Below are 26,191 nucleotides of genomic sequence, written 5' to 3'. Positions count from 1 at the left end.
TGCCTCATTTTCTGTTGTGTCCTGTATGCCTGGAACATAACAAATGCTTGGTGGTTACTTTTGAATGAAGGAAGTGCAGTTTTATGCACGCCTTCTGAGAAACAAGCAGCTGGACCTCAAATTTTCACCCTGTTCAGTAGTCACAATTCAATCTGGATTTTGTTTAAGCCTACCTAATGAAAAGTTACTGCTTGAACACATCACTTGGCTTCCAAAGCCACTAAAGCCCCAAGTTTTACCCTAATTTTTTGATTCAGAAATTATTTTTTAGAAATATAGTAATCCTGGACTGGGCGCAGTGGCTCACTCCTGTAATCCCAGCACTTTGGGAGGCCGAGGCAGGCGGATCACGAGGTCAGGATATTGAGACCATCCTGGCTAACACAGTGAAACCCCATCTCTACTAAAAATACAAAAAATTAGCCAGGTGTGGTGGCATGCACTTGCAGTCCCAGCTACTCGGAAGGCTGAGGCAGGAGAATGGCGTGAACCCAGGAGGCAGAGCTTGCAGTGAGCCGAGATTGTGCCACTGGCCACTGCACTCCAGCCTGGGCAGCAGAGCAAGATTCCATCTCAAAAAAAAAAGAAAAAAGAAATATAGTAATCCTGGAAAATTCAGAGTTTGTCACCATATAGAGATATAAAGAAAATAAGATTGGAACAAACCATTCTGCTTTATAGGTGATTGATGAAGGGCATTTTCATTATTTTGACAAAGTAGGCTTCATCATTTTGGCAGAGATGGAAATCACGTCGGACGATGGCTGCTTAACACACTCTGAACTCTGCTATCTTCTGTTATTAACCAGAAGTCTGTTACCCAGCGCTTCAACACATATTCATGTGCTGCTAAGTCAATCAGAATTCACAATGATGATCTCAGACACCATAATATCCAGAGGTACTTTCTGAGTCATCAAGGAAAGATTAAATTATGCTCACTCAGGGTCTCCCATCGAATGCAGTTATTACTTTCTCATTCGTTGGAAATTGGTTAACTGGATATTTGATTTACCAGTATACCTCAGTTTTTCCATTAAAGCTGAGTACAGAGATTTACTGTAAAATAATATCACTGAAAATAACCACCTCAATCCTCCATTACAAAACTCATTTCTCCCTTCCACCCTGAAGTGGTCTTAAGCTTTCCAAACAAGGCTGCCAAGTGAAATACAAAATGTCCAGTTAAATTTGATGCAGACAAACAAGACATAATTTTTCAGAATAAGTATGTCCCATGCAATATTTGAGACATACGTATACTAAAAAATTATTCATTATTTCTCTGAATTCTAATTTCACTGGGCATCTTGTTTCTTGTTTTGTTGTTTGTTTGCTAAATCTGGCAACACTATTTCCAAAGGGTTTGACCTGTACCGGGCTGACCTGTACCAGCCTGCTACGAAGGGACAGAGTTAAACGCTAGCATCTCATTCAAACCTTGAATTAATTGTTAATGTAATTTTTCTGCAAATTATTGTTAAAAGTGAGTCACATAGTTTTCAGTCAAAGGTAAATCAAGTTGCCTTTTCATTTTTTTTTTTTTAATGAGGCAGCTATGTGGAAGGAATAACAGTCTCACTTTGCACCATGGATATGTTGGCTAAATGGGGACAGGGCATCACTAAGTCTGTGAATACAGAAACTGTGCCCCAGCCGAGTCTGCATTAGAAAAAGGGCATTAATCTGGTGACGGTTCTGCTCTCCTTACAGTATTCAAGTTAATTATGTTTTCCTCCAAATGGTAACATCTGGTCCCCATTACCAGCTAAACATTGCCTTTCTAAAAGCTTGTTTGGAATCAGGCAGGTATGAACACCGTGTCCAAAAAATGGCACTCTATTTTTAACACTACAGTTTCATAGTCCCTTAGTAAAATTGTTTTTGTAAATCTTTTTTTAATCCCGACTGAGTATATTCTTGGTTTCCAGATCCCAGCCTGGAGCAAATACTGTGGTTAAGTTACAGGAAAGGGCACTTGAGAAAATGACAGCTGCCTTTCATTGTATTAAGTTGATTCATTCAACAAATATTTGTTGAGCAAATACTATGTATAAAAGAGGGCATGAAGAGTCATATAAAACAGAAAAATATGACTTAGTTCGTGTCCTCAAAGAAGTTAAAATCTGCGGAGGCAGAAAGCAGCATTCCAAAGAACTAAATGTGCTCATCAGCATTTGAGGGCTGGGTATGGTGGCTCAAGCCTGTGACCCCAGCACTTTGGGAGGCCAAAGTGGTAAGATCTCTTGGCCCCAGTAGTTTGAGAGCAGCCTGGGCAACATAGAGAGACCAAAAAAAAAAAAAATTGCCAATCATGGTAGCATCCACATGTAGTCCTAGCTACTCAGGAGACTGAGGCAGGAGGATTGCTTGAGGCCAAGAGTTCAAAGCTGCAGTGAGCCATGATCACACCACTCCACTCCAGCCTGGGTGACAGAGTGAGACCCTGTCTCTATAAATAAAAATTTTAAAAAAGGCCGGGGTGTAGGGGGGCCAGGCGCCGTGGCTCACACCTGTAATCCCAGCACTTTGGGAGGCCGAGGCAGGCATCACGAGGTCAGGAGATCGAGACCATCCTGGCTAACACTGTGAAACCCCTCTCTACTAAAAATACAAAAAATAAGCCGGGCGTGGTGGCAGACGCCTGGAGGCCTAGCTACTCGGGAGGCTGAGGCAGGAGAATGGCGTGAACCCGGGAGGTGGAGCTTGCAGTGAGCCGAGATCGCCCCACTGCCCTCCAGCCTGGGAGACAGAGCGAGACTCCTTCTCAAAAAAAAAAAAAGAAAGAAAGAAAGAAGGGAAATGCAGATAAAGTGGTGTGAAGAGGCCCAGAAATGGAAAACTGTATCCAGTTGCAGAGAATAGAAAAACTGAGTAAACGATGTGGCATTTGAAAACAGGTCAGGATTTTAAGCAGTTCAGATAATGGAAAAGGGTAACATGACAGGGAATTCCCTGTGGAGGGAATAGAAAGAAAGCTCCCAAACTCCCAGAAGTAAGGAAGTTCTTCATGTCAATTGGCACTGGTTAAAGGAGTGAATGGGGAGAGGCCTTGCAAGGACATGATATGGCAGGCCTGCACGCCTGATTGAAAATAACGTGTGTAATTTCTAGACAAGAAGGCACTGAATGTCTGAGTAAAGAAACGACATGATCTGGACCATAGAACTCATGTGGAAAGTATCTGAGTAATGAATTCTTAAGGTTCAGCTGATAATGTGGACTTAGTTTAATTGCATTAGATGTTTGCCTCTCACTTAGGGGTAGTTATATTTTTAGGCTAAATTTTTATTATATTACTCAGAATTGAGTTGCTTCAAAGAAAAATAGGTTATCGTTCTTGCGCATGTTCTTGATTAGGATGTACAGTTTCTAAAGGAAAATAATTGAAGTGTTGGACATTTTGTCATTAAGCCACCGTTGAATTCATCAACAACTGATACTCTCCTTGTGCTCAAAAGCTCCTTGGGCTGCTTTAGAAGACATAAAAAGGTCTATGATGCTGTTCATTGCCTTTGAAGATCTTATAATCTAGCTGTGGGTACATGGCTAACAATCTTAAAGCCTTAGAGAGCAGTGGAATGCTGAGCTCTGTGCTACTTACATCATATTTCTGAGAAGGGAGAGCTCAGAATAAAAGCTGGAGTAGCTTGAAAAGTTCTCTTCATGAGTCTTAAGCTGGGTTTTGCGCAAAGGCAATGATGAGGATGACATCTAGACTGTATGAGAAGAGAATTGCTTAACTGAGATGTATTGTCAGCAATAGAAAATCAAATTAGGCAAATGGGATGAAGTCAAAATGAGGGTCTTGAATGCCAGATCGAGTTTTGATATCTTCCTATCAATAATGGAAAACCATGGTACATTTTCAAAAGATATCTCTTTTCTATTGTCGGGGTAAAATATACATAACATAAAATTTACCGCTTTAACAATTTTCAACCACTTTTAACCATTTTAATTTTATCATTGTACATTTTTAAGTGTACAATTCTGTCGCATTAAGTTCAGTCACATTGCTGTGCAAGCATCACCACTATTTCCAGAATTTTATAATTGTCTCAGACTGAAACTCTGCACCCATGAAACACTAACTCTCCCAATCTCCATTTACCCCAAGCCCTGGCAACCAGCATTTTGCTTTCTGTCTCTACGAATCTGACTGATCTAGTGATAGGCTACTCATATCCATGGAATCAGACCATATTTGTCCTTTTTTTGTTGGGCTTCTTTCACTTAGCAGTGGAGATTTTTGAGGATGAGAATGACATGCTTAAAACAACATTTTCTGAAAATTTAAATAGCAGGTGGTGTAGTGGAGATTCAAAGTGGGGTCTGGGAGGCCAACCAAGAGCTGATGTAGCACCCTGGCCAGAGCGCTCGGATCAGGATAAATCCAGAAGAAAGGAAGGTAGCAACAAGAGTTCTGTTGCTTTCTTGTACTTAATAAAAACAACAGGATTTGGCAGCAAAACGGAAATGACGAGATGGCTAGGCAGGAAGTGGATGATTGGTGATGCCACCAATTAAAAGACAGGGTTCAGTGAAAGGATGCAGTATCCAGGGGAAAGGACTGTCTTAGTCTGCTTGTGGTACATTTGAGATGACAATGAGACATTCATGTGGAACGTCCCCAATGCAATTAGAAATAGGGGTGGGGAGAACAGTTGTGGGGGATCATGGTCACTACTCTTCCACACTCAATTCAAATGCCACCTCCCCTGGGAGGTCCTCTATTACCTCTGCAGGCTGAGTATGCATTCGTTCTCTTTACCTCTGCATCACTGTCTCTTTACCTTTGTTTTAGCAACTTTCCTGCTATCGGATTGACTTCTGTGCATATCTCCAATCCATCATAAACTATGAACTTCTCTTAAGCAGGGCCAGTACTTGATCCAGGGATGAATTCTGGATACCAAAGAGACTGAAATATGAATGTTAAACTTAGAAGATGTCAAAGCGGGGGAAATGTATGTTCTTATTGAAGATTTGCCTTACTGGGATGTGAGTTTAGAGACGGGAATTCTGACAGAGCAGGAGGAAGGTTTGAGGGAGGAAAGATTTACTGTAAAATAATCCAGAGACTGAAAATTGTGTATGATTGGGTACAAAATCATGTCTTTATTCCATATGTTGTATTTTATTTCTTAGCATGGAGTCGCCCAGGAAATCATTTTACATTATCTGTTTCATTTCACCTCCCAGATTATCCTTGCTCTGGAATGTTGGGTATGGTGTCTGGACTTATTTCTGACTCCCAGATCACATCATCCAACCAAGGGGACAGAAACTGGATGCCCGAAAACATCCGCCTGGTAACCAGTCGCTCTGGCTGGGCACTGCCACCCGCACCTCATTCCTACGTCAATGAGTGGCTCCAAATAGACCTGGGGGAGGAGAAGATCGTGAGGGGCATCATCATTCAGGGTGGGAAGCACCGAGAGAACAAGGTGTTCATGAGGAAGTTCAAGATCGGGTACAGCAACAACGGCTCGGACTGGAAGATGATCATGGACGACAGCAAACGCAAGGCGAAGGTGAGGGCTGGGGACTGGAGGAGGTCATCCCTTATGCCCTTGACTTCAATCAAGGGCCTCTGGCATTCTCCCGAGGAAGGGCTTCTTATTTCCTTCCAGCCATGACATTAGAGGAGGTGTGTGATGGGATCAGTAAGACCCTTGATTCTAGGAAGACAGGAATATGGCATGGAAAGTGATGTCTGAGATAACATGCAAAAAAATTGCATTGCTGGTCCCATTCCCTGGCTGTAGGGATGGACAGACAGCTCAACATGCAGACAGGAGACGGGGAAGCCCAAGGCTGACAGCAGCCATCCAGCCAGCGCTCAGAACCCCTTGCAGATACCACTCGGTCATTTGGGTCTGCCCTTCCCCCATCTCAAACCTACCTCTAGTTTAAGTGCTTTGTTTCTTTTATAAATTTTTATTGTGGGCCAGGCTCAGTGGCTCACGCCTGTAATCCCAGCACTTTGGGATGCCGAATCGGGCGGATTGTCTGAGCTCAGGAGTTCGAGACCAGCCAGGACAGCACGGTGAAACCCCATCTCTACCAAAATACAAAAAATTAACAGGGTGTGGTAGCGTGTGCCTGTAGTCCTAGCTATTCTGGAGGCTGAAGCAGGAGAATTGCTTAAACCCGGGAGGCAGAGGTTGCAGTGAGCTGAGACTGCACCACTGCTCTCTAGCCTGGGCAACAGAGTGAGATTCCGTCTCAAAAAAAAAAAAATTAATTGTGATAAAATACATATAATATACAATTTCCCATCTTAACCTTTTTAGTGTGCCGTTCAACAGTGTTAAGTATGTGTATATTGTGCAACCAATCTCTAGAACTTTCTCATCTTGCAAAACTGAAACTCTACACCCATTAAGCAACAACTCCCAGTCCCCTTGCCCCCAGCCTCTGGTGACCACCTCCACTTTCTGTCTGTGTGAATTCAACCATTTTAGGGACCTCATACTGTATTTGTCTTTTTGTGATTGGCTTATGTCACTTAGGATAATGTTTTCAAGGGCCATCGGTGTTACAGCATTGTGTCAGAATTTCCATCCTTTGTAAGGCTGGATAATATTCATTGTGTGTTTATACCACACTTTGTTTATCCATTCAGCCACTGATGGACACTTGAATTGCTGTCACCTTTAGCTATTGTGAATAATGCTTAAGTATATTTCTTTATGCATTGAAACCTTTTAAGATGCAGTAGGCTCTTGATAATCCAGTGAAAAGAAAAGGAAATCTCAACACAAAAACATTCCATTCCAACATCCACCAATTTTTTTCAACCAACAAATCAACAAATCAACCTCAGTCATTATGTTTTACTTAGAGTGATGGCTAAATTTATTTGCGAACATGCAACAGCAACTTGGAAAGGATACCCTGGAGTGTGCTGGGTGGCCCAGAAGCTGGTTTAGGATTCAAATACGGACCAACCTACAGACAATTAGCAGTTTAAGTTCTGTGTTCAGTGTGGGAATTATATTCAGCGATGATATTTCTCACACCAATACAATTGGCCTTTTGGTCTTAGCCTTTCCATCCCTGCTTTGGCCAGGACCTACTCCTCTTGTGAAAAACAGATTTTAGCTTATTGAAGGGAATATTACCCTCACTCCCACTCTAAGCAAGTGTGGGAATATGGCTTAATATAGTGACTCAAGCCAGAGGCATTGCAGGCAGCAAAGAAGCCAGGCTGTGCTGCCAGCTCCCACTCCCTCCAGATGTGAAGGCTCCAAGGAAACCTCCGTGTCCCCGACAGGCCACTGGCTACCACTAGAGCAGCGGGCCACTGACAGGGCTGGGTGCCATCAGAAATATCTGAATCTCTCTCCCATCTCTCCCTTCCTTAACTTGTGGTTTCTAAAATATTTTCAGTGTTATATTTATCTCTCTGTGCAGCTACCTTTTTTCTTGTGTCCCGTTCATTTTCCCCTTTTGTGCCTTGTTTGGGGGGAAGAAAAAGTAAAATAAACATCAGAAACTGGAGTTCCTTCTGAGTGGATCTGTTCTGAGAAGCAGTGAGCTCTGACTGCATCAGAAAGTGTGAATATGCTGCAAATCAACAACTTCCTGCTGCTGGCGACGGCGGCGTGTGCTGGTGTGACATGTTCTTCAACACTAGGGCTCTGAGAGAGAAAGAAAACAAGTCACCATATGCTTTTGATAGGATGCATCACATGCTTCCCCGTCTCTATATAATTCATGCGTCTGCAACCAGATCTAAAGCTATCACTCTTCCGTAGTAAATCCAGCACTGAATTCCATGAGAAGCCAATATACATCTTTCAACTTTCACAAAATACTCAATTCAAGATTGGATGAACGTGTTAGGGTTTATTTCTAAAATATGGTTCTATCCATCATTATCATCTTCCTATGATACTGAAAACCGTAAAAGCTTCTTCGTTGTTTATATACAGCCTAATCTATGATTCCTTAACACACCCTTCCAGTGAAATAAAATCTCTAAGACGAAAAAAGAAATGGGTAAAAATCTTCCATTTTAGAGCGGCACATGGTTTTTAATTATATCAAGATTTTAAAAACATGCTATATTTAATTTTACAAGTGAAGGCTACCTCTTAAGATGCCAAGTACCTTTTATGTAAAAGTAAAATGAGCACTCTGTTTTGTGAAATCCACAGCACTTGGATGGATTTAAATTTTCAATGCCCTTTCCTCACTCTCTAACCCAAAAATAGTGGGTAATGGGCAAGCTATATCAGAATCTTTGAATTAACTAGACTTTTTAGCAACAGAGAGAAGGTCCAAACACTCAAAGTCCTCATCTTCTAAAATATAATTAGCAACAGAACACAAAGAATTCATAAGTAAGTTTATTATATCAGTTAGCCTAGTTCCATATGGGTTTTCATTGCTAATATTCTTCCCAGCTCTGCACTGACAGCTTTTATAATGTATTTACATTGTGTTAATTCTTTGCTCAAGTTAAAATGAAGAGATGAGCCCGGGATTCCATAGATATAAATGCTTTTCTCCTGTGATCTTTGGAGGTATGTTAACATAGACAGAACTTGCATATGTAGTAATGGTATTTTCATTATAATTAGCATCTTACTGACAATAACTTAATTGGGCCTAACAATAATATGTGTCAGAGTCTCAATTACTGGCAGCAATTGCAGTTCTATAAAAGTGCAGAACCCCGATAGTGAATTTACTCTTGATAAAAAAAAAAAGAAATTTTAATTGGAAGAGGCAGGCCTGTATGAGCAATGCATTTTTAAACTCCTAGAGGCTTTTCTGAGTTGGAAAAGGCCAATTAATTTACTTCTAGAACTCAGAAACCTGCTGATTCTGTTGCAACCTACCCAATCTGTCTTCACTGACATGCTTCCACTGTTTTGTTATGACATTTCCACCACCGAACAAGCACATATTCGGCTGGTTTATGATGTCTTGACACAGCTACTGGGCATGGCTCCCACTCCTGACTGGCATGGCCTGGGGCCGGCCAGCCACTCCATCTGATCTACCAGGTCTACTAGCCCAATTTGCATCATATTAAAGACAAATTAATGAAACTAAATGTGTGGCCTTGGGCATAGATGTTTTTTGGACCGTGGTGTTTTCACCTATTAAAATCAGGAGACTGGGCTGTCTCGAAGGCTCACGCCTATAATCCCAGCACTTCAGGAGGCCGAGGCGGGCATATCACCTGAGGTCAGGAGTTTGAGACCAGCCTGGCCAACATGGTGAAACCCCGTTTCTACTGAAAATACAAAAATCAGCCAGGCATGTTGGTGGGCACCTGCAGTCCCAGCTAGTCTGGAGGCTGAGGCAAGAGAATCGCTTGAACCTAGGAGGTGGAGGTTGCAGTGAGCTGAGATCGCACCACTGCACTCCAGCCTGGGTGACAGAGCAAGACTCCATCTCTAAAAAAATAAATAAATAAATGAGGAGACTGGACTAGATGGTTTGTAAGGGCAGAGGTAGCATCGTGGTGTGGTTAAGGGCGCCAGTTAAGGCCAGCTAGGTTTGAGTCCTGGCCCTGCCACTTGCTGTGTGTATGGCCATGGGCAAGTGATTTGACTACTCTGTGCCTCAGTTTCCTTGTCTGTAAAAGGACCATAATACAGAATTTACCTCATGGAGAATTTACCTTCATTTGTAAAATTAAATGTAACATGTTTTTAAAATCTCTGAATAGTTAAAAAATACGTGGCCAGGCATGGGGGTTCACACCTATAATCCCAGCACTTTGGGAGGCCAAGGCAGGCAGATCACTTCAGGTCAGGAGTTCAAGACCAGCCTGGCCAACATGGTGAAACCCCATCTCTACTAAAAATACAAAAATTAGCCGGACATATTGGTGTGCACCTGCAATCCCAGCTACTCAGGAGGCTGAGACAGGAGAATCACTTGAGCCCGAGAGGCACAGGTTGCAGTGAGTCAAGATCATGCCACTGCACTCCAGCCTGGGTGACAGAGCAAGGCTCTGTCTCAAAAAAAAAAAAAAAAAAGGCTGCTCTAAAATGGACCATTTTATCAGTTTTCTTTTTCACCTTAGAGATTTTTTTTCAGTGGAAAGGTGTGTTAGGAATCATAGATCAGGTTCTATATAAACAATTGAGGAACTTTTACGGTTTTTCAATATTATAGGAAGATGACAAAATGAGTTGTTCTGAGGATTAAATGAGTTAATAGATTTTAAGCAGTTAGAACAATGCCTTACTCTATCAAACATCATGCAATGTTTGATATTTAAAAGGACATTCCTTATGATGAGACAATTTTCTTTTCCTCCTCCCCCTCCGCCTTCTCCCATTTGGAATGGGATTAAGAATGATGCTGGAGAAGAGGATATAAGGAGGCTCATCCATTTCTTGAAAAGGAAAACTGGCCTAGTCATTGCTCCATCTTCTCAGAATTCCACCAAGGATTTTGATCTTCCCGTGCATGTGAAAAGGAAACAAAGCCAGCAGCAGCACTGGCAGTGGGTGGCCAAGCTCCTGAAAACTGTCACAGGGACTTCAAGCTAGGAATACACTTCAAAAGAGGTGCCAACTCATGCCAGGTGCAGTGGCTCACACCTGTAATCCCAGCACTTGGAGAGGCCAAGGCAGGAGGATCATTTGCAGCCAGGTGCTTGAGACCAGCCTGGGCAACATCATGAGACCCTGTCTCCACAAAAAATTAGCTTGGCGTGGTGGCGCATGCCTGTAATCCCAGCACTTTGGGAGGCCGAGACAAGCAGATCACTTGAGACCCTAAGTTCGAGACCAGCCTGGGCAACATGGTGAAACCCCAACTCTGCAAAAAATACAAAAGTTAGCTAGGCATGGTGGCGGGTGCCTGTAGTCCAAGCTACTCAGGAGGCTGAGGTGGGAGGATCACTGAGCCCAGGGAGGGTAAGACTGAAGTGAGGTGCAATCACATCATTGCACTCCACCCTGGGCGACAGAGTGAGACCCCATCTCAAAAAATAATAATAATGAATAAATAAATAAATGCCATCTGTCACTTCTTAGAGAAGCTTTAATTGTTTTTTTCCTTTCTCGTTTATGAAAGAGATGTACCACAAAGTGGTAAAATGAAGCCAATTTCTCTGCCCTATTCAGAGTCCTGAAGGAGGGAAGAAACAGTTGCTAAAAGGGAGCTCTGTTTTATTTTTTTCCTTAATGCCCTGTGTTTTTCATGCTTCACAGTCTTTTGAGGGCAACAACAACTATGATACACCTGAGCTGCGGACTTTTCCAGCTCTCTCCACACGATTCATCAGGATCTACCCCGAGAGAGCCACTCATGGCGGACTGGGGCTCAGAATGGAGCTGCTGGGCTGTGAAGTGGAAGGTAATTATGATCTCCAGAGTTACTTCTCATCCGTTTTTAAATTTCTTCTTCCATGCATTTATGCCCCTGATGGTGCCTTTGCAAATTGCCTACCCTTTTCCCTTGGGAGGCCCCTTATCTCGGTGCCTGCCCGTCAGTGAGACTCAAAGCTCTGACACAGGTCACAAGGCAGCACCTTCACAGTCCTACTTTTGTCTTGGGTTGTTTGCATGACTCTCCTCGGATTATATGAGATTGTCTCTCTTTACTTAAAAAAAAGATAATTTATAGAGTTGAAATTCATAGAACATAAATTTCACCTCTTGAAGGGGAACAACTCAGTGACATTTAGCACATTTACAATTCAGTTGTACCAACTACCCTCTTTCTAGTTCCAAAATATTTCCATCACTCCAAAGTAAAACCCCTTACCCAGAAAGTAGACAACTTCCCTCAACCCCTGGCAACCACTTTTGCCTTTTAAATATTATTTAGAGGTCTGTGTCTGATCCAGTTTCGGTCCGCAGTGTTGATTACCAGCACATAGAAACAGAAAGCAGCGTTTGACAGACTAAGACATCAAGACATTATTCTGGATGAATATCTTAGGCTGCTGCAGAGAAACAGAACTTTACATGAGACAACGTGTCTGAAAGTAGACTGACATTACTGCCTACACTTAGATTATTATATGATGGTCATATCAAGTACAAATTCAGTCCACGCACTGACCCCATGGCTGCACTCTCTTTGAACATATGATGAATGAAATGAATGTTTTGAGTTGGTTATTGTACCGTTTAATATATTTATGCACTAGAATCCCCATCTGCCTTAGATTTGGGCATAACTGAGTAACCTACACCAGTTTTTCTATCCCCATAGAGGTCTTGCTCCAGCCTAGCTTCAAGAATGACTATTGTAGGCATCCAGATGGTAATCAACCGAGCATATATGCTCACAGTTGTTTTGAAGAATGCTTTTTAATGTCACCTTCCTGCAATTTTAAAATTATTTGTGTCTTGAGCTACCAAATATAATTACATTCCTGAGCACATTAAATACATAAAACTTTTCTTATGAATGACAGAATCTTGAGCTATCAATCACCATACCCCTGAATAATTCATAGCTACTTTTCAATGTGTTTATTTAAAAGCAGGTCATTTTCTCCTACTCTTCACCGTGTGGTTGTTTCCATATCTGTAGTCATGCCCCAGACCCCTAAATTATCCAGGCACTATCAACACAGACCAAGAATGTCCATGTGCCAGGGCTTTGGCAAAGCATGCCAAGAAAAAGAAGAGATGGGCAGACTCCACTCACTGCAGATGCATTCGTTCAATTCATGGAGAAATGTGGTCATCTGGAAAAGGAGTCTGCTCCCTGGATGCGAATCTGTAGCCTGGATTCTGGAAGGCGATGCTGATTTAGGAGGTGGAGTGAATGGAGAGTTGAAAAGACAGCCTGGTGGCAGTTTTGAAAGCACACTTGCAAAAATTGTAATGAGAACATGATGACAGTGAAAGAGATCTGACCTAACTGACTCCATCTTGCTTCTAACCTCCAAGCTGTCCTTGTTCATTCCTGGGCATAGGCCAAACTAACTTTAGGAGGAACTTATAGTTTAACTTTGAAACAAAGACAATGACAGCTCTTTCCCAAAACAAACCCCCTTCCTGCCTGGGGACTAGATTGCCTTTGCAAGACTAACAAATTAGCCACAAAATTGGAAATTATGGTTTAGGGGGAAAAAAATGAAATTATGGTTTAGGGGTCATGCAGCTGGAGGCTGCAAGACTCTGAACCTCCCCAAATTGCTTCTGGGAATAATGTCACTGTTGTAAAACCTAAGATCAGTGCTTCAGATATTTTGCAGACCCTGTACTTGATGGATCAGCTGGCACTACCCAGATCGATAAACTGGCTCATCCTGTCTTGTGTCCCTCACCAGAAATTGACTCAGCACAAGAGGACACCTTCGACTCCCTGTGATTTCACCTCAGACCTGACCAATGAGCACCTGCCACTTTTCAACCCCTGCTCACCAAATTACCCTTCAAAACCTAAACCCCAAGTAATAATAGAACCCCCATCTCCCATACAGTTGTCTCTGCACGAATTAAACTCTTTCTCTATTGCAATTCCCCTGTCTTGATAAATCGGCCTTGTCTAGGCAGCAGGCAATGAGGACTCATTGGGAAGTTAGAGTTTCCACTCTCTAGTGTCATCTCTGTAGTGAGGTAGAAATGATTGGTGAAGGGATTTGCCTACAGATGTTTCCAAGCACTCACAAAAGTGAGGACATTGCCCTGGGCCGTATGTGAAACAAACATCTGGGGAAAGTAATGTCAAAGCTTTTTGATATGATTGGTGAAAAGGAATGCTTTTCTTCTCCCTTCAATCAGTTAACAGGCCCTTATTAAGTATCTACTGTGTGCCTTGTTCTAGGGGAGACACCTAAGGGAATGCAGGAGAAAGATGCAGTCCACTCCAGCCTCCCAGGAGTGTCTGTCCTATTTTGTGCTAGCACTTACATTTAAGAAATAAACAACCACAGGCCGGGTGTGGTGGCTCATGCCTGTAATCCCAGCACTTTGGGAGGCCAAGGCAGATCACTTGAGCTCAGGAGTTTGAGACCAGCCTGGCCAACATGGTGAAACCCTGTCTCTACTAAAAATACAAAAATTAGCTGGGTGTGGTGGTGGGTGCCTGTAATCCCAGCTACTCGTGAGGCTAAGGCAGGAGAATCTCTTGAATCAGGGAGGCGGAGGTTGCAGTGAGCTGAGATCACGCCATTGTACTCCAGCCTGGGTGACAAGAGTGAAACTCCATCTCAAAAAAAGAAAAAAGAAATAAAGAACCATAGAAGATAATATATTTTCAAATAGTAAAACTGGAACATACATATCATTTGCTTCCTCCTTTTTTTTCCATTGAATCTAGTGAATCTAGGGACTACCTCGGGCCATTTACAATGCGGAACTCCCCTTTAGAAACAGCTTGATGAATGCAGAAAAATCAGCAAAATGAATAGAGTTTTAAATACTTAAAGGTAGCACATTATCTGGAGCAAGGAGAGCTTAGGGAAGAAAGACAACTATCTGGCTTGCCAGAGGAGATACTACTGATTCAGCAAGAGCAATAAATAGAGGCCAGAATTCGGGTGTATGTGTTTTACAAAAAAGTCTGGATTGCAGGCCTGAATGGCATGTATGTTATTTGCACTTGGTGACTTCTTAGTTATTACTGGTGTGTATCTTTGGGCCGTTGAAGAAGTTGAAACTTGGCTCTGTTTCTCCATGTGCCGTAACTCTGCTTGGTGTTTCAGCACCATTCAGTGTCAAATTTTTACTAAGAAAGCAGCAGTTACTGACACATTCCTACTGGCGAGAAGAGAACAGGCCCCAGCCACCAACATCTTGTATGGTTCTCAGCCATCACGAGAACTATCCATTATCTCAAGTCTTGTAAAGTGAAACGTAATGCCAAAAACTGTAAAATATTAAACAGATTGCAAAAATGAGTAACAGGCTAAAAAAAATATCTGAACGAAATTTAAAGGACTTCAGAAGCAGTCTTTGATTAATATTGGATACCTTTCAACTGCAAATTCAAAGATATGGGAATACCTGTGAACAGTGGAATGCAGTCCTATGAGAGTTCATGTAAAATGACCCCGGGATATCTGAGACAACTTCTCTCACACACCTGCCCTGGAGAGAGGGCTCACAGTTTGAGAAGCTACTTAAAGAGAAATGGAATCACTGTTTTTTGTGTTTTTTTGTTTTTTTTTTAAAAAACACTATTGCACTAAATGTGAATGTTGACTCCCTTTGGGGAAGAATTATAATATAAACTTAGCAAACATAGTCAATACTAAGAATATAAAAGAATTTATGACAAGTGAGTGCTCTAACACCTTGAAAATGAAAGGGAAAACATTTCAAGCAAAATCTCTGTCTTCAAAGTTCTCAACTCCAGGGTCCTGAATAAATAACCAGTGAGAATTCAAGAGCTTTTCAGAAGAAGGATGTTTATGTAGATAACAATGTATAAAATGCTAAGGCAGCCAACTCTACTCAGCAGATATGAATCAAATACCAAAACAAAGCAGCCTCTGCTATTATACATTCTGCAGAATCCAAGTATATCTAGCTCCTGAAAGAGAGGCAAACCACGCCCCTGGTCTTCTTACCACAGATTAAAGTTTTCTGCGTAAGCGTTAGCAGATCCAACAGCCAGAGGCTTGAGAATACATTTCCAAGGTGTGAGATAATAATCCTTGGATCTTGTTTCAGCCCCTACAGCTGGACCGACCACTCCCAACGGGAACTTGGTGGATGAATGTGATGACGACCAGGCCAACTGCCACAGTGGAACAGGTGATGACTTCCAGCTCACAGGTGCAGAAACCATCTTCATCCCATTGCTGTACCATTTCAGTTCACGTCGTAGTTGGGACCAGCTAACGCCTGTGTGTGTGCTTGTAACTCCGCATGGCAGAGAGCTGCCCAGGAGTAGAAGCTGCCTTGCCAGAACACGTGCATCTTCATTTCCTCATGTCATCTGGATAGATGAGTTGTTCTTAATAGCCACAACCATTTGTAACAATAATTTGAGCCATTTCCAGAGCCAAAGGCTAGGATTATCTTAATTGAATAAGAATCTCTCCATGGCTAAATGTACTAAACTGATCCTTATTTTCAGACCCCCCTCCCCCTATAACACGTGCACTGCCCCTACGTAACCACACACCTCAGAATGTTTATTTTCATTTTCTAATGAGGACAAGTTTTTTTGAGTGGATCCTTTATCCAACAAATGGATAAAGTTAGGCTTATATTTGAAGTGCGGCTTTTAAGTTGGGATTTGGTAAATCATTGTACATTAACATTTACAAAGGCAGAATTAGCTGCTATTTCACATCACCACCGACCAGCAAATACATCAGAGATGTTGTGTGCCAAATGTCTCACTAATTAATCTAGAGTATTACTCTCTAATCTCCTAAAACCCTAAAAGCTAGGAAGTGACCTTCTCTTCCACTTGGAATGGCAGAGGAAATATTAGGCAAGTGGAGAAATGGGATTATACCATTTGGAAATTGGCCAAGGCACTAGGGTTTTCACCCTGTGGTTGCAAAAGGTATCGTGGGACTTTTACTGCTCCCTGGGTCAAAATGCAGTTTCAATAGCATCTGACTCTCATTTGAGATTAAACATGAGCTTTTGAATGCAGGTCTGCATTTTTACCCAGAAGGGACTCGGAGAGCCCACATAATTAATTTCCATGGGCAAAACTGAAGGCGTTACCATGTAACTTCATAATAAAGCCATGTTATTGGCTAATGCATTCGTACAAAATCTGGAAGGAAATGTCCTAGAGTACATTTCCAATTATTTCAAAAGCTCTCCTCTGAAGGAGTGAGAGGGCTCCGCACTCTAAGATGGAATAAAGAGTAAAAGAAAGAAAAAAAATTGAAAATCTATCCCAGAAATTTAGTACTGTGAACTGGGTTTACATTTAAATTCCACCTCCTAAAGCTGTCTCTCTCCAAATTTCCAGGATAATCATTTACATTCATATGGCCAATAAATGTCACATTGCTATGAGGTTTTGAATGCAAATCTTGTATACAAGCAGCCACAAGCCACAAAACTTAGATTAATTAATGCAGAGACATTTTCTGTGTAACATGTCAAGTTCAAGTTGAAAACTCAACCACTGATATAAAAAACAGAGTACTATTCCATGAACCAAGTCCTCTGGAAGCTTCCCGGGGTTGCCTGTAAACACTCTGCCACAAACCTCAGGCTTTTTACAGACCACGTCACACATCCATAGTGAAATTTCTCATAAAAAAGGAATGATTGCAGGATCCCAGTGTGCCCTTTCAATTGCCCTCTTGTGGAAGGGGTTCTTTTCTTCATAAACCCTAAAGTGGTCAGTTAATATTGATTAGAAACAAAGCCTCAGATTTACTCCTCATATCAGAACAACCAGCCTTCTCATTTTTGCATTAGTTCATGACTGAATCAATTGAAACTGAAGCCTTTGAATGAAATAGGGCGAGTATGTTAGCCTGGAGCAAATTGTGTATGGCAGCGAGTTACAAACCACAGAAAATGGGTCATTTATAGTGGAAACACTGACAACCTTTCAAAACTATAAGGTTTTGCTTTACCTACAGTGTTTAAATTATTTCTTTGGTAGATAGAAGAAAGTTCATTCTGATTTTTTCTTTTTACATATTAGCATGGTGAAAAAAAGAGTTATTCCCAGATCAGCACGTTTGTCTCAATAATTCTATAAATACTCTCATATATTAAGAACCGCTGAGGATGTTGATAAGGCCTGCCCCACACCTCCATCAACAAGAAGCCATTTTGGAAGACATTCTCCTGCTTCATATTCATTATTGCAAGAAGGCAGTCTTTTTCTTTTTAAAACATATTTTACTTTACAAAACCATTTGCTATTCTTTTCTGAAAATGGATGTGCTCACATGCCATTGTTTGCAAGGGGCAAAAACCTCACCTAACCCAGACACCTTTTTATATGGAAACTACACATCTCCTATGCTCACAAGCAATTTTGGATCCTTTTTGCTAATTCTGGCACAGGCTTTGCTGTCAGGACTACAAACGTGGACGTTTAGTGTGATGAAATCAAACCAAGAGCGTTATTGCTTTAACCCTGATAGGTAGAACATGGAAATTGGGATCAATGCTGTCTTTAGGGGTTGTCTGTTCCTTAGCACAGGTGGTGTGGATTTAATTTCTTCTCCTGGGGTGACCTACTTGTATCTAGAGGGGAGAAATATTGTAATGAAATGCTCGTTACTTACAAACCACACCAAATTCCAGGTGTACTGTACCAAATGCATGGAAATGAGTAGAATGTGCTCTCTCAGACCTGCTAGCCAAGGTGAAAATGCTTCCCTGAAATTACTCATTTGCAAATGCCTTTGAAGTCATTAGATAATACACTTGGCCTCAAAGGCACCAGGCAGCCAAATTTTACGTTGGAGCTGTGTGTACCCAACCGTGGAATTTGCCTCCCAAACTATAGCAAAACTGATAATGCATATCGGTTTTAAAAAGCGAATTTTCACCTTGAATCTTTCTCCTATAAGACCACTGGGAACAGAACGCTAATGTATTCTGGCCTCCCTCCAATTCTGCCATTATAGATTCACCTTCTTAACCCATAATACATATAATTCCTTCTTCCTAGTGCCTGCCTTACTGAGGCCATGCACACATGTGACCACTCATCCAGCATATTTGCTGGGAGAACTGAGGTACCATGACTTGGTGCTGCAGTTGATTAGCCTAGAAATCTTAAGACCATTCCAACAGCACGATTTTATGGCCCTCTGATTCATGCTATGGATATGTAACATGATTTCTGATCTGTGGGAGCTGCCAGATAGGCCTGTCCCAAATAAAGATCGTCACAAATCTTTATTGAATGATATTATTGGGAAGTGCACAATTATGGCACCCTGTAACCACCTCCAGAACTTTCCATGGTAGGCATGGGCCCACCCCATTCCCTTACCCTGAATTGGTTCAATACTGTATCTGGAGATAACAGGTTACTTCCAACCATAATCTGCATCGTGGATAGACATAAGGAAAAACAGCTTTCTCAACCACCTACGTAATAACAGCAAACCACTGTTTCCCAAACTCAGTGGGTTAAAAGACTCATCTGAAAAGCTTTCAAAAATACAGATTTTGGCTGGGCATGGTGGCTCACACCTGTAACACCAGCACTTTGGGAGGCCAAAGCGAGAAGATCACTTGAGGTCAGAAGTTTGAGACCAGCCTGGGCCAGACAGTGAGATCCCTGTCTCCGCCAAAAAAAAAAAAAAAAAAAATATATATATATATATATATACATATATATATATATAAATATAAAACAGCCAGGCATGGTGGCGCACACCTGTAGTCCTGGCTACTCAGGAGGCTGAAGTGGAAGGATCCCTTGAGCCCAGAAGTTTGAGGCCACAGTGAGCCATGATGGCGCCACTGCACTCCAGCCTGGGTGACAGCAAGACTCTGTCTCAAAAAAATACAGATTTCAAAGCCTCACGCCTAGAGATTCCAATTCTCATTTAGGTCTGGAGAGGACAGGTGGATGGGAGACTGCAATTTCAACAAGCATTCTGGTGATTCTTATGGTTGGGCAAGTTTAAGAACACTACTTTAAAACAGAAGTATAATGATGAACAGTGGGAAATGGGTGAGTAAAGAGGTGGAAGAGAGGGTAAAGCTAAGTCTTAATAGATAAGGTTACAGCCTGTCCCCTGACCAGTGAGATGCAGTAGGTCTGCACTAATTGGAAGCTCACAGCACTCAGGGTGTTATTTGTTCAGTCTTCCAATTCCTTGGGACTATGAAATATTTCTCCTGTTCCCCTTTTCCTGCTGCTTCCTGTAGCTTCTCCAAACCACATACAGGGCAGGATATTTGTCCTTGAGAAAAGTAAACAGCTCCAGTAGCCAAACAGAGGAGGAACCCATAGCATCTTACTTTAAACCCTCAGTTTTCTAGTTTTTAAAATAGATTGTGGGGACTAGCCTTGCAACTTCCCTAAAGGCACACACCTGAAACCTTGGAAAACGATTTGAAGCTTAGAGGTTGAGGTCAAGTTTAATACCCAAGTCACCGAGAAGGTGGCTTTGCTTTTTCAGAGGCCTTTGCTTTTCACTGTTGCAATTGTGTGCCATGCGTCGTCTGGGAATCAGTGAGTGCCCGTGGAGTGAAGTCCCAATTTCTGGGTGCCTTCTGGATGCTTTGTAAAGAAAGGTGTTAGGATACGTTGTCTACTTGAAAATTGCAGGCTGGGCACAGTGGCTCATACCTGTAATCCTAGCACTTTGGGAGGCTGAGGTGGATGGATCACTTGGGGTCAGGAGTTTGAGACCAGCCTGGCCAATATGGTGAAACCCTGTCTCTACTAAAAATACAAAAATTACCTGGGCATGGTAGTGCACGCCTGTAATCCCAGCTACTCGGGAGGCTGAGGCAGGAGAATCGCTTGAACCTGGGAGGCGGAGGTTGTAGTGAGCCGAGATTGTGCCACTGCATTCCAGCCTGGGCAACAGAGTGAGACTCCATCTCAAAAAAAAAAAAAAATTTAAAAATTTAAAAAAAAGAAAATTGCTAAGAGATTAGATTTTAAGTGTTCTCACCAAAAAAAAAAAAAAGCCTAAAATAGGTTTATGAAGTAATGCATATGTGAATTAGCTTGATTTAGCCATTCCACTAAGTGTACCAAAACATCACGTTGTATGCCGTAAATATATACAACTTCCATTTGTTAATTTAGACAATTATTTTATTTATAAATTTTTAAAAGAAATGCGTTAGGTAAAAAAAATAATGGTTTATTTGAATTTGATATTGTGGTGAGCAAAATTGAAGGGAAACAATTGCTATCATTGAAATTAAAAGGATTTTTCTATGGAAAATATTTGCCTCTGATAGACATTTGTAAGCATACATTTTTCTCCTGCATATTCGCTACTGTTTTCTTATTTTTGCATGTTCCTGTTTTTGTTTTTCAGGTGGCACCACTGTGCTGGCCACAGAAAAGCCCACGGTCATAGACAGCACCATACAATCAGGTATCAAATAAAATACGAAATGTGACAGATTCCATGTACCTCTCTTCTCTCTGCGGCTGCGCTCCTCGCTTTCAGTTTCTCTGAAAGTCCTAGAAGGAGAGATGCCACACAGCATCTGGTCTCCAAGCATGAGCCATAAATATTGCTTTCCTTTCATCCACATGTATATGCAGCAGGGAGTGAGATTTCCTTCTCCATCAGTAATTGCCAAATGGTGACAATCCCAGCTCTCCACTGAAGGAACGGAGTAACATACTTTGTTTAAACGCAGCACATCTAGGACATGGATTGTGTTTGCAAACTACAGGAGAAGGAAATCTCACAGGCAGCACAGCCCGACTATTTATTTTCATCGCAATCCTGCAAAACCCAGACAGGCAAAGTTTGTCAGTTTTGCCTGCCATGGAGTTGGCAGTTTTACAACAGCGTTTCCAGTGGGCGTGCCACAAAACGGGGTTCAGGAAACCAGAGTTTATAATTGTGCACAGAGAGAAGCACACCCTTGGGAACAGCACCTCCTCATCCTTTTATTAATAGAAAAGCGTAACGACTTTTAAAGCCCTCGGTTTGCTGTCGATCAGGGGCCAGTCACGGTTAAACGGTGGCCTTCCTCTCGCTGGCCTTTGTGTTTTGTTAGTATCCTGTGAAATTCTTCCCGGCAGACGTACATGAAGGGAAACAGTCAGTATAAGCAATCAGAGGTTTTAAATACTTTAAAGTTAATCATTAGAGTAAGGTGAACAGGTCAGTTTTCCAGCTTTCTCCCATTTCCTCTATTGAAGCTCACTCAGTCTTGGCTTCTGCAGTCATTTATTAATGGGGCGTGTGGTGTATATCAATGTTTCCTCTATGGTATGACACTACCCAGCTAGGCAGAAAGTAGAAAGGGCCGCCCTAATTAGTATGCTTCCTTAAAGGACGCTGTCACTGTTGACCTGATTAAACTGCAAAACAAACTTCTCTTTGGTCAAACTTAACCCCCAGCTGCCCTGTAGCATGTTCAGGTTGACAAAATTCCTGCTACCACACAGCCCAGACACCCTCTACAAAACCAAGAGATGAAACAGAAGAGTCACTGCCTAAATTCAGAAAATGGTGTGGTCCTACACACATCTTAAGTTGTAAAATGTGGCTTTCAAAGACTGCGCAGGCACCTCCCATAGCTGAAGGTATCTCATGAAAAAAGCCGTGCCTTTCCTTTTCTTTGTACCTTTCCTGAAAGTTCTCAGCCCTCAGGAAGATTTTCTGTGGATGAAGGGTAGTGACCACCAGTTGGTTCTCTATGTCCTTTCTGGGATAGGGAAGAGGGGTGAGGTGAATAAATGAAGTTCTGATCATATAACAAACATTTTAGCTGTTGTTGCAGTTTCTTCTCTTACCAGAGAGGTAATTAAAGCCACTATGAAGTCGCCAGCTAATTTGTTTCATCTCATCTCTCTTCTCCTTGACTATGAAAGGGGGTAGGGATCGTTAAAAAAAATAAAAGTGAACAACAGCTGTGTAGAAAATGGAAAGTTCTATCAGATTCCAAATCTAGGTAATCTTCCCTGAATGTTGAAGGTCAATATTGTCAGAGCAGGAGCGGTTTTGTTAACACATTTGATCTGTGCACAATCTCAAGGTCACTCAAGGGATGGCTTCTCAGAGGGGCCAGTCGGTCCTGTCACAGAGTCTACTGTGGTCAGAGGGCAGGTATGCAAATTGCAAACAGTAGGACCCGTTGCTATCACCATCTGAACAAGTTCAGTTCAAACCACGCGGGTCTACTGATCAGGGGTGGTCTGGTCCAGTTTGCATTTCACAGTCAGTGCAGAGTTCTTTTCAAATTGACTTGCTTTCCTGTTTCTCCATTGTCTGAGTCATGAATCTGGACTCTAAGTGCTCTGTTTGTGGGTAATGGACTGTCTGACCTTCCTGGAAGGACTTCTGTTGATAGTCACCTTCTGGCTAAGTCAATGCCCAGAATATTGCATGGGGACTTGAGCATGCTTCAAGCCAGGGGTCAGGTCTAACTCTGAAGAGTTGACCCAGTGGCCTGAGTCACCTGATACTTTGATCCACACTGTTCTGCAGGCTCCAGATTCTTCAAGCATCATCACAAGCAGCAGTCAATGAGACCTCAAAACCTTCATCATAATTCCATTTTGCTATTATAGACTCAACTCAGAGTCTTACTATTTCATCTTGCTGATTCTCATCAATATAATAAACTCCATGGGCATATAATATTTATATACTTTTATGTAATCAGATGCATAAAAGCTGGTTAATGCTCTGCCAGCAAGTGATGGGATCCTTACATTTTTAATCTAGCTCTCTCTGGCGAGAGCTCTAACCCTCTGAGGCTCCTCCAGCATTCCTGCAGCAGTTCGGAGTATATTCATCACCTATGATTGTATGGGCCTGAGCACCTCTGCTTGTTTAGACTGAAAGACTAGTCTATGAACAAGTGAGTTAAACTGCTCTATAGAAGTTTGGAATACCAGATATAAAAATTAAATCCTTATGCATACATATGGTGCTAATGATCCAACTTCAGGCAAGATGGGTTGGGCAAGCACAGCTGGTACTTGCTCTCAGAGGCTGTAAATTTGTTTTAAGTTCAGAATATTGTTTCCCGCTATTTTTAAGAGTCAAGAAGGGATTTAGCTGGATTACCCCCACTGAATTTAATGAGAGTTGTGTGCCCCACCAGGGCTTGGGTAATATTTTGAAAACGTAAACGTCAGTAGTCCTATATGTTTGTTTCATTCATTAATTTGCTTTTTTCTCTTCTTTTCTCTCTCCCTTTCTCCTTTCCTCTGTCCTTCTCTCTTTCTTTTCCCTTTCTATAAATGTTTATGGGTGGTTTGTGTGTTTGTCTTTCTAGCCAGGCTGGAAGTTTCCACATTGAACCTCTCACTCCATAACCCTCCCCAACAAAAGGCACTGATCTAAAAACATATCCTTTAAATAACCAAATTGCCACAAGTTACATGATCAAGACAAGAAGATAAAAGAGCAGTAAAATACAAAAACTTAGAGCGGTTCACCTGGTTAAATGTACAGGATGGGGAAGGACATTGGAAGGTAAAGGCAGACTGTCATTCTCTGAAGCGAGAAGTGCCTGAAACATTTTTTCAGGCAAAGCGGTTCCATGTCCTGGTCATTTCAAAAATATCCAAGTTCCTACATTTTATGGTATCATCAGAATATGAAGAGCCAAAAGAATGGATGATGTCATTTTCTGTTCTATAAACAATAAATGTAATGTATTAACAAAGTAAATATAGGCAGAACTGTGTGTGCTGGGGTGGCTTTCTTTATCCTGAATGTGCATGTTTTATAAAGTACATTTAAGGAGAAAAATCAAAACCACACACACATTAACATGTTCCAATATTAACATTTTCTAACATGAGATTATGCAACAGTACATTTCAGGGTCATGGGCGTTGGCATCCAAGGTTGCTCAATCATTCAGTCACCGTTCAGTTGACTGTACTTCATCTACATAATTCAATCTTGCTGCAGAAAAGAGTGGTAAATTTTGGAGAGGGTTTCCCACGCCTTAAGAAGTCCTATTTCATGGCTATGATAGACTAGACATGAAATATATCTCTCCGATGACACTACAGCTGTGAAATATAGCCTGTTTGCACTAAATGAAAGTACTCACATTTTACACATCACATAGCTTACTAGTTTACTTTCCCAAACTGGCTCTGTCTACCCTTTGGGAGGTCACATTATCATTGGGAGAATCCAAACTGCTCCATTTGGACAGTTTTTATGGTGGATTCCTTCCAAAATTTGACATTAGCTCTAGAAAAGGGTTCCTTATAAGCTAAAAATGCAAAGTAAATCATTCTTATCTATTCAGTAAATTTTCCCATTAAAATTCCTCCTGCCATTGGGGGAGGGGCCATGGAGACAAGGCTCAGAGCAGAAGGCGAGATACTTTGTTAATAAACACAAGCAAGTTAAAGAGAAGCTCAAAATGAGATAAGGTCTTGGCCTGACCCTAATACAGCATCTAATACCAGACTTTCCTTATTGTTCATAGGGATTCTTTTGAGGCTTATTTTTAAGTTCAACAGTCCAGATGCCCCAGGCGCCTTCCCGTTTGTTTCAATGCTGCCACCTCGTGGACTGCCTAAAGTCAGTGACAAGCCTAAAGGCCCTTCGTCACTGGAGAAAACAGCTGCATCTGCGGGCTTCGTTCTTTATAGGAGGACGAAAGGAGGGGGCAGAAGCCCGAGAATTTCATCTTTAGAATTATTTTTATTGTTAGCTTATGTTTACCAAAACAACAGTCATACTTGGGATAAGTAGCAATGATTTCATTTTTCCCATACTTAAAAGTTAAGCTCCTTTCAAAAAGAGGCTGCGTAAAATGTCAGGCTGTGGGTTTTAAAAACACCATAGTCCAACAGCACCTTGTAGGGCACACACAAGGCAAGTCATTCCCGTGAATTCATTCACGCTGTCTTTTCAGATTCCTAAGGAAGCCTTTTGAACATTAAAAAAAAGAAAAGAGAAGTAAAAACGGGTGGCTATTGAAATGGGCTTTGGATTTAGATGACCTTACATTGAGGTTTTAAGCCGGGTGAACAATTTATATGTAAATTTAGAAATTAAAAAAGCAGAAATTTATACTTAAATTAATCGACCTTATAGAAAGCATGGAAGAAAAAAAAATAATCTTAAAATGCTTAAGAGATTCTAACCCTGACATTAAAGACCTGAAGCATGAACTGGTGAGGTGGAAATAGAGAAAACCTCCTGGGTGAGGCATTTCGCCAAGTTACTTTCCACTTTTGAGGCTTCATGGGTCAATCTCTAATTAAGATTCTTTTCATTGGTGGGTATCAACTTATATGATTTATCCTCAAGAACAGAATGACTTTCATATTAAATACTGTGGAAATGGGGAGAGTGCTGCAAATGTAATACACGTGCTTTAGAAAATAGCCTTCCTGGAAATTTTATGTAAACCCAATTTGACAGGCAGTCCATAATCCTTTTAAAGCTGGATTTTTAAAGAAATTACTAAATGTGGTTTTGCAAACATTTTGACATCTCCATGCATCTTTTGGTTTCTTGGTAATCCTGGCTTTCCCGGAATTTTCAAACAGACATAAAGTTGTATAAATCGTGCTTTCCATGAGTGAACGAAGGGCCTTTGTGACCCTAAATGATCAAATTTGCCTTTCTTTGCTTGTCTCTTATTTTTACTTCCCACCCACTGAA

At 41.6% G+C, this 26,191-nt stretch overlaps 1 protein-coding gene across 5 annotated transcripts in view; it reads left to right on the top strand.

Annotated features, from left to right (window-relative positions):
* Positions 1 to 26,191, top strand: part of NRP1 (neuropilin 1) — a 157,134-nt gene that overhangs the window by 116,017 nt on the left and 14,926 nt on the right. For 2 of the 5 annotated variants that reach the window (XM_507736.8, XM_001143690.7), the window contains exons 9-12: positions 5,206 to 5,537; positions 11,193 to 11,337; positions 15,618 to 15,722; positions 20,900 to 20,959. In XM_507736.8, the coding sequence (XP_507736.2) occupies positions 5,206 to 5,537; positions 11,193 to 11,337; positions 15,618 to 15,722; positions 20,900 to 20,959 (642 nt within the window). Of the gene's footprint in view, positions 1 to 5,205; positions 5,538 to 11,192; positions 11,338 to 15,617; positions 15,723 to 20,899; positions 20,960 to 23,828; positions 26,187 to 26,191 lie in introns of those variants that run through there. The other 3 variants (XM_054660976.2, XM_054660977.2, XM_001143771.8) reach the window with 3 other exon arrangements.

Source organism: Pan troglodytes, chromosome 8 (genome assembly GCF_028858775.2).
Source record: "Pan troglodytes isolate AG18354 chromosome 8, NHGRI_mPanTro3-v2.0_pri, whole genome shotgun sequence".
NCBI classification, from domain to species: domain Eukaryota; kingdom Metazoa; phylum Chordata; class Mammalia; order Primates; family Hominidae; genus Pan; species Pan troglodytes.
This window is presented reverse-complemented; position numbering and strand designations above follow the sequence as displayed.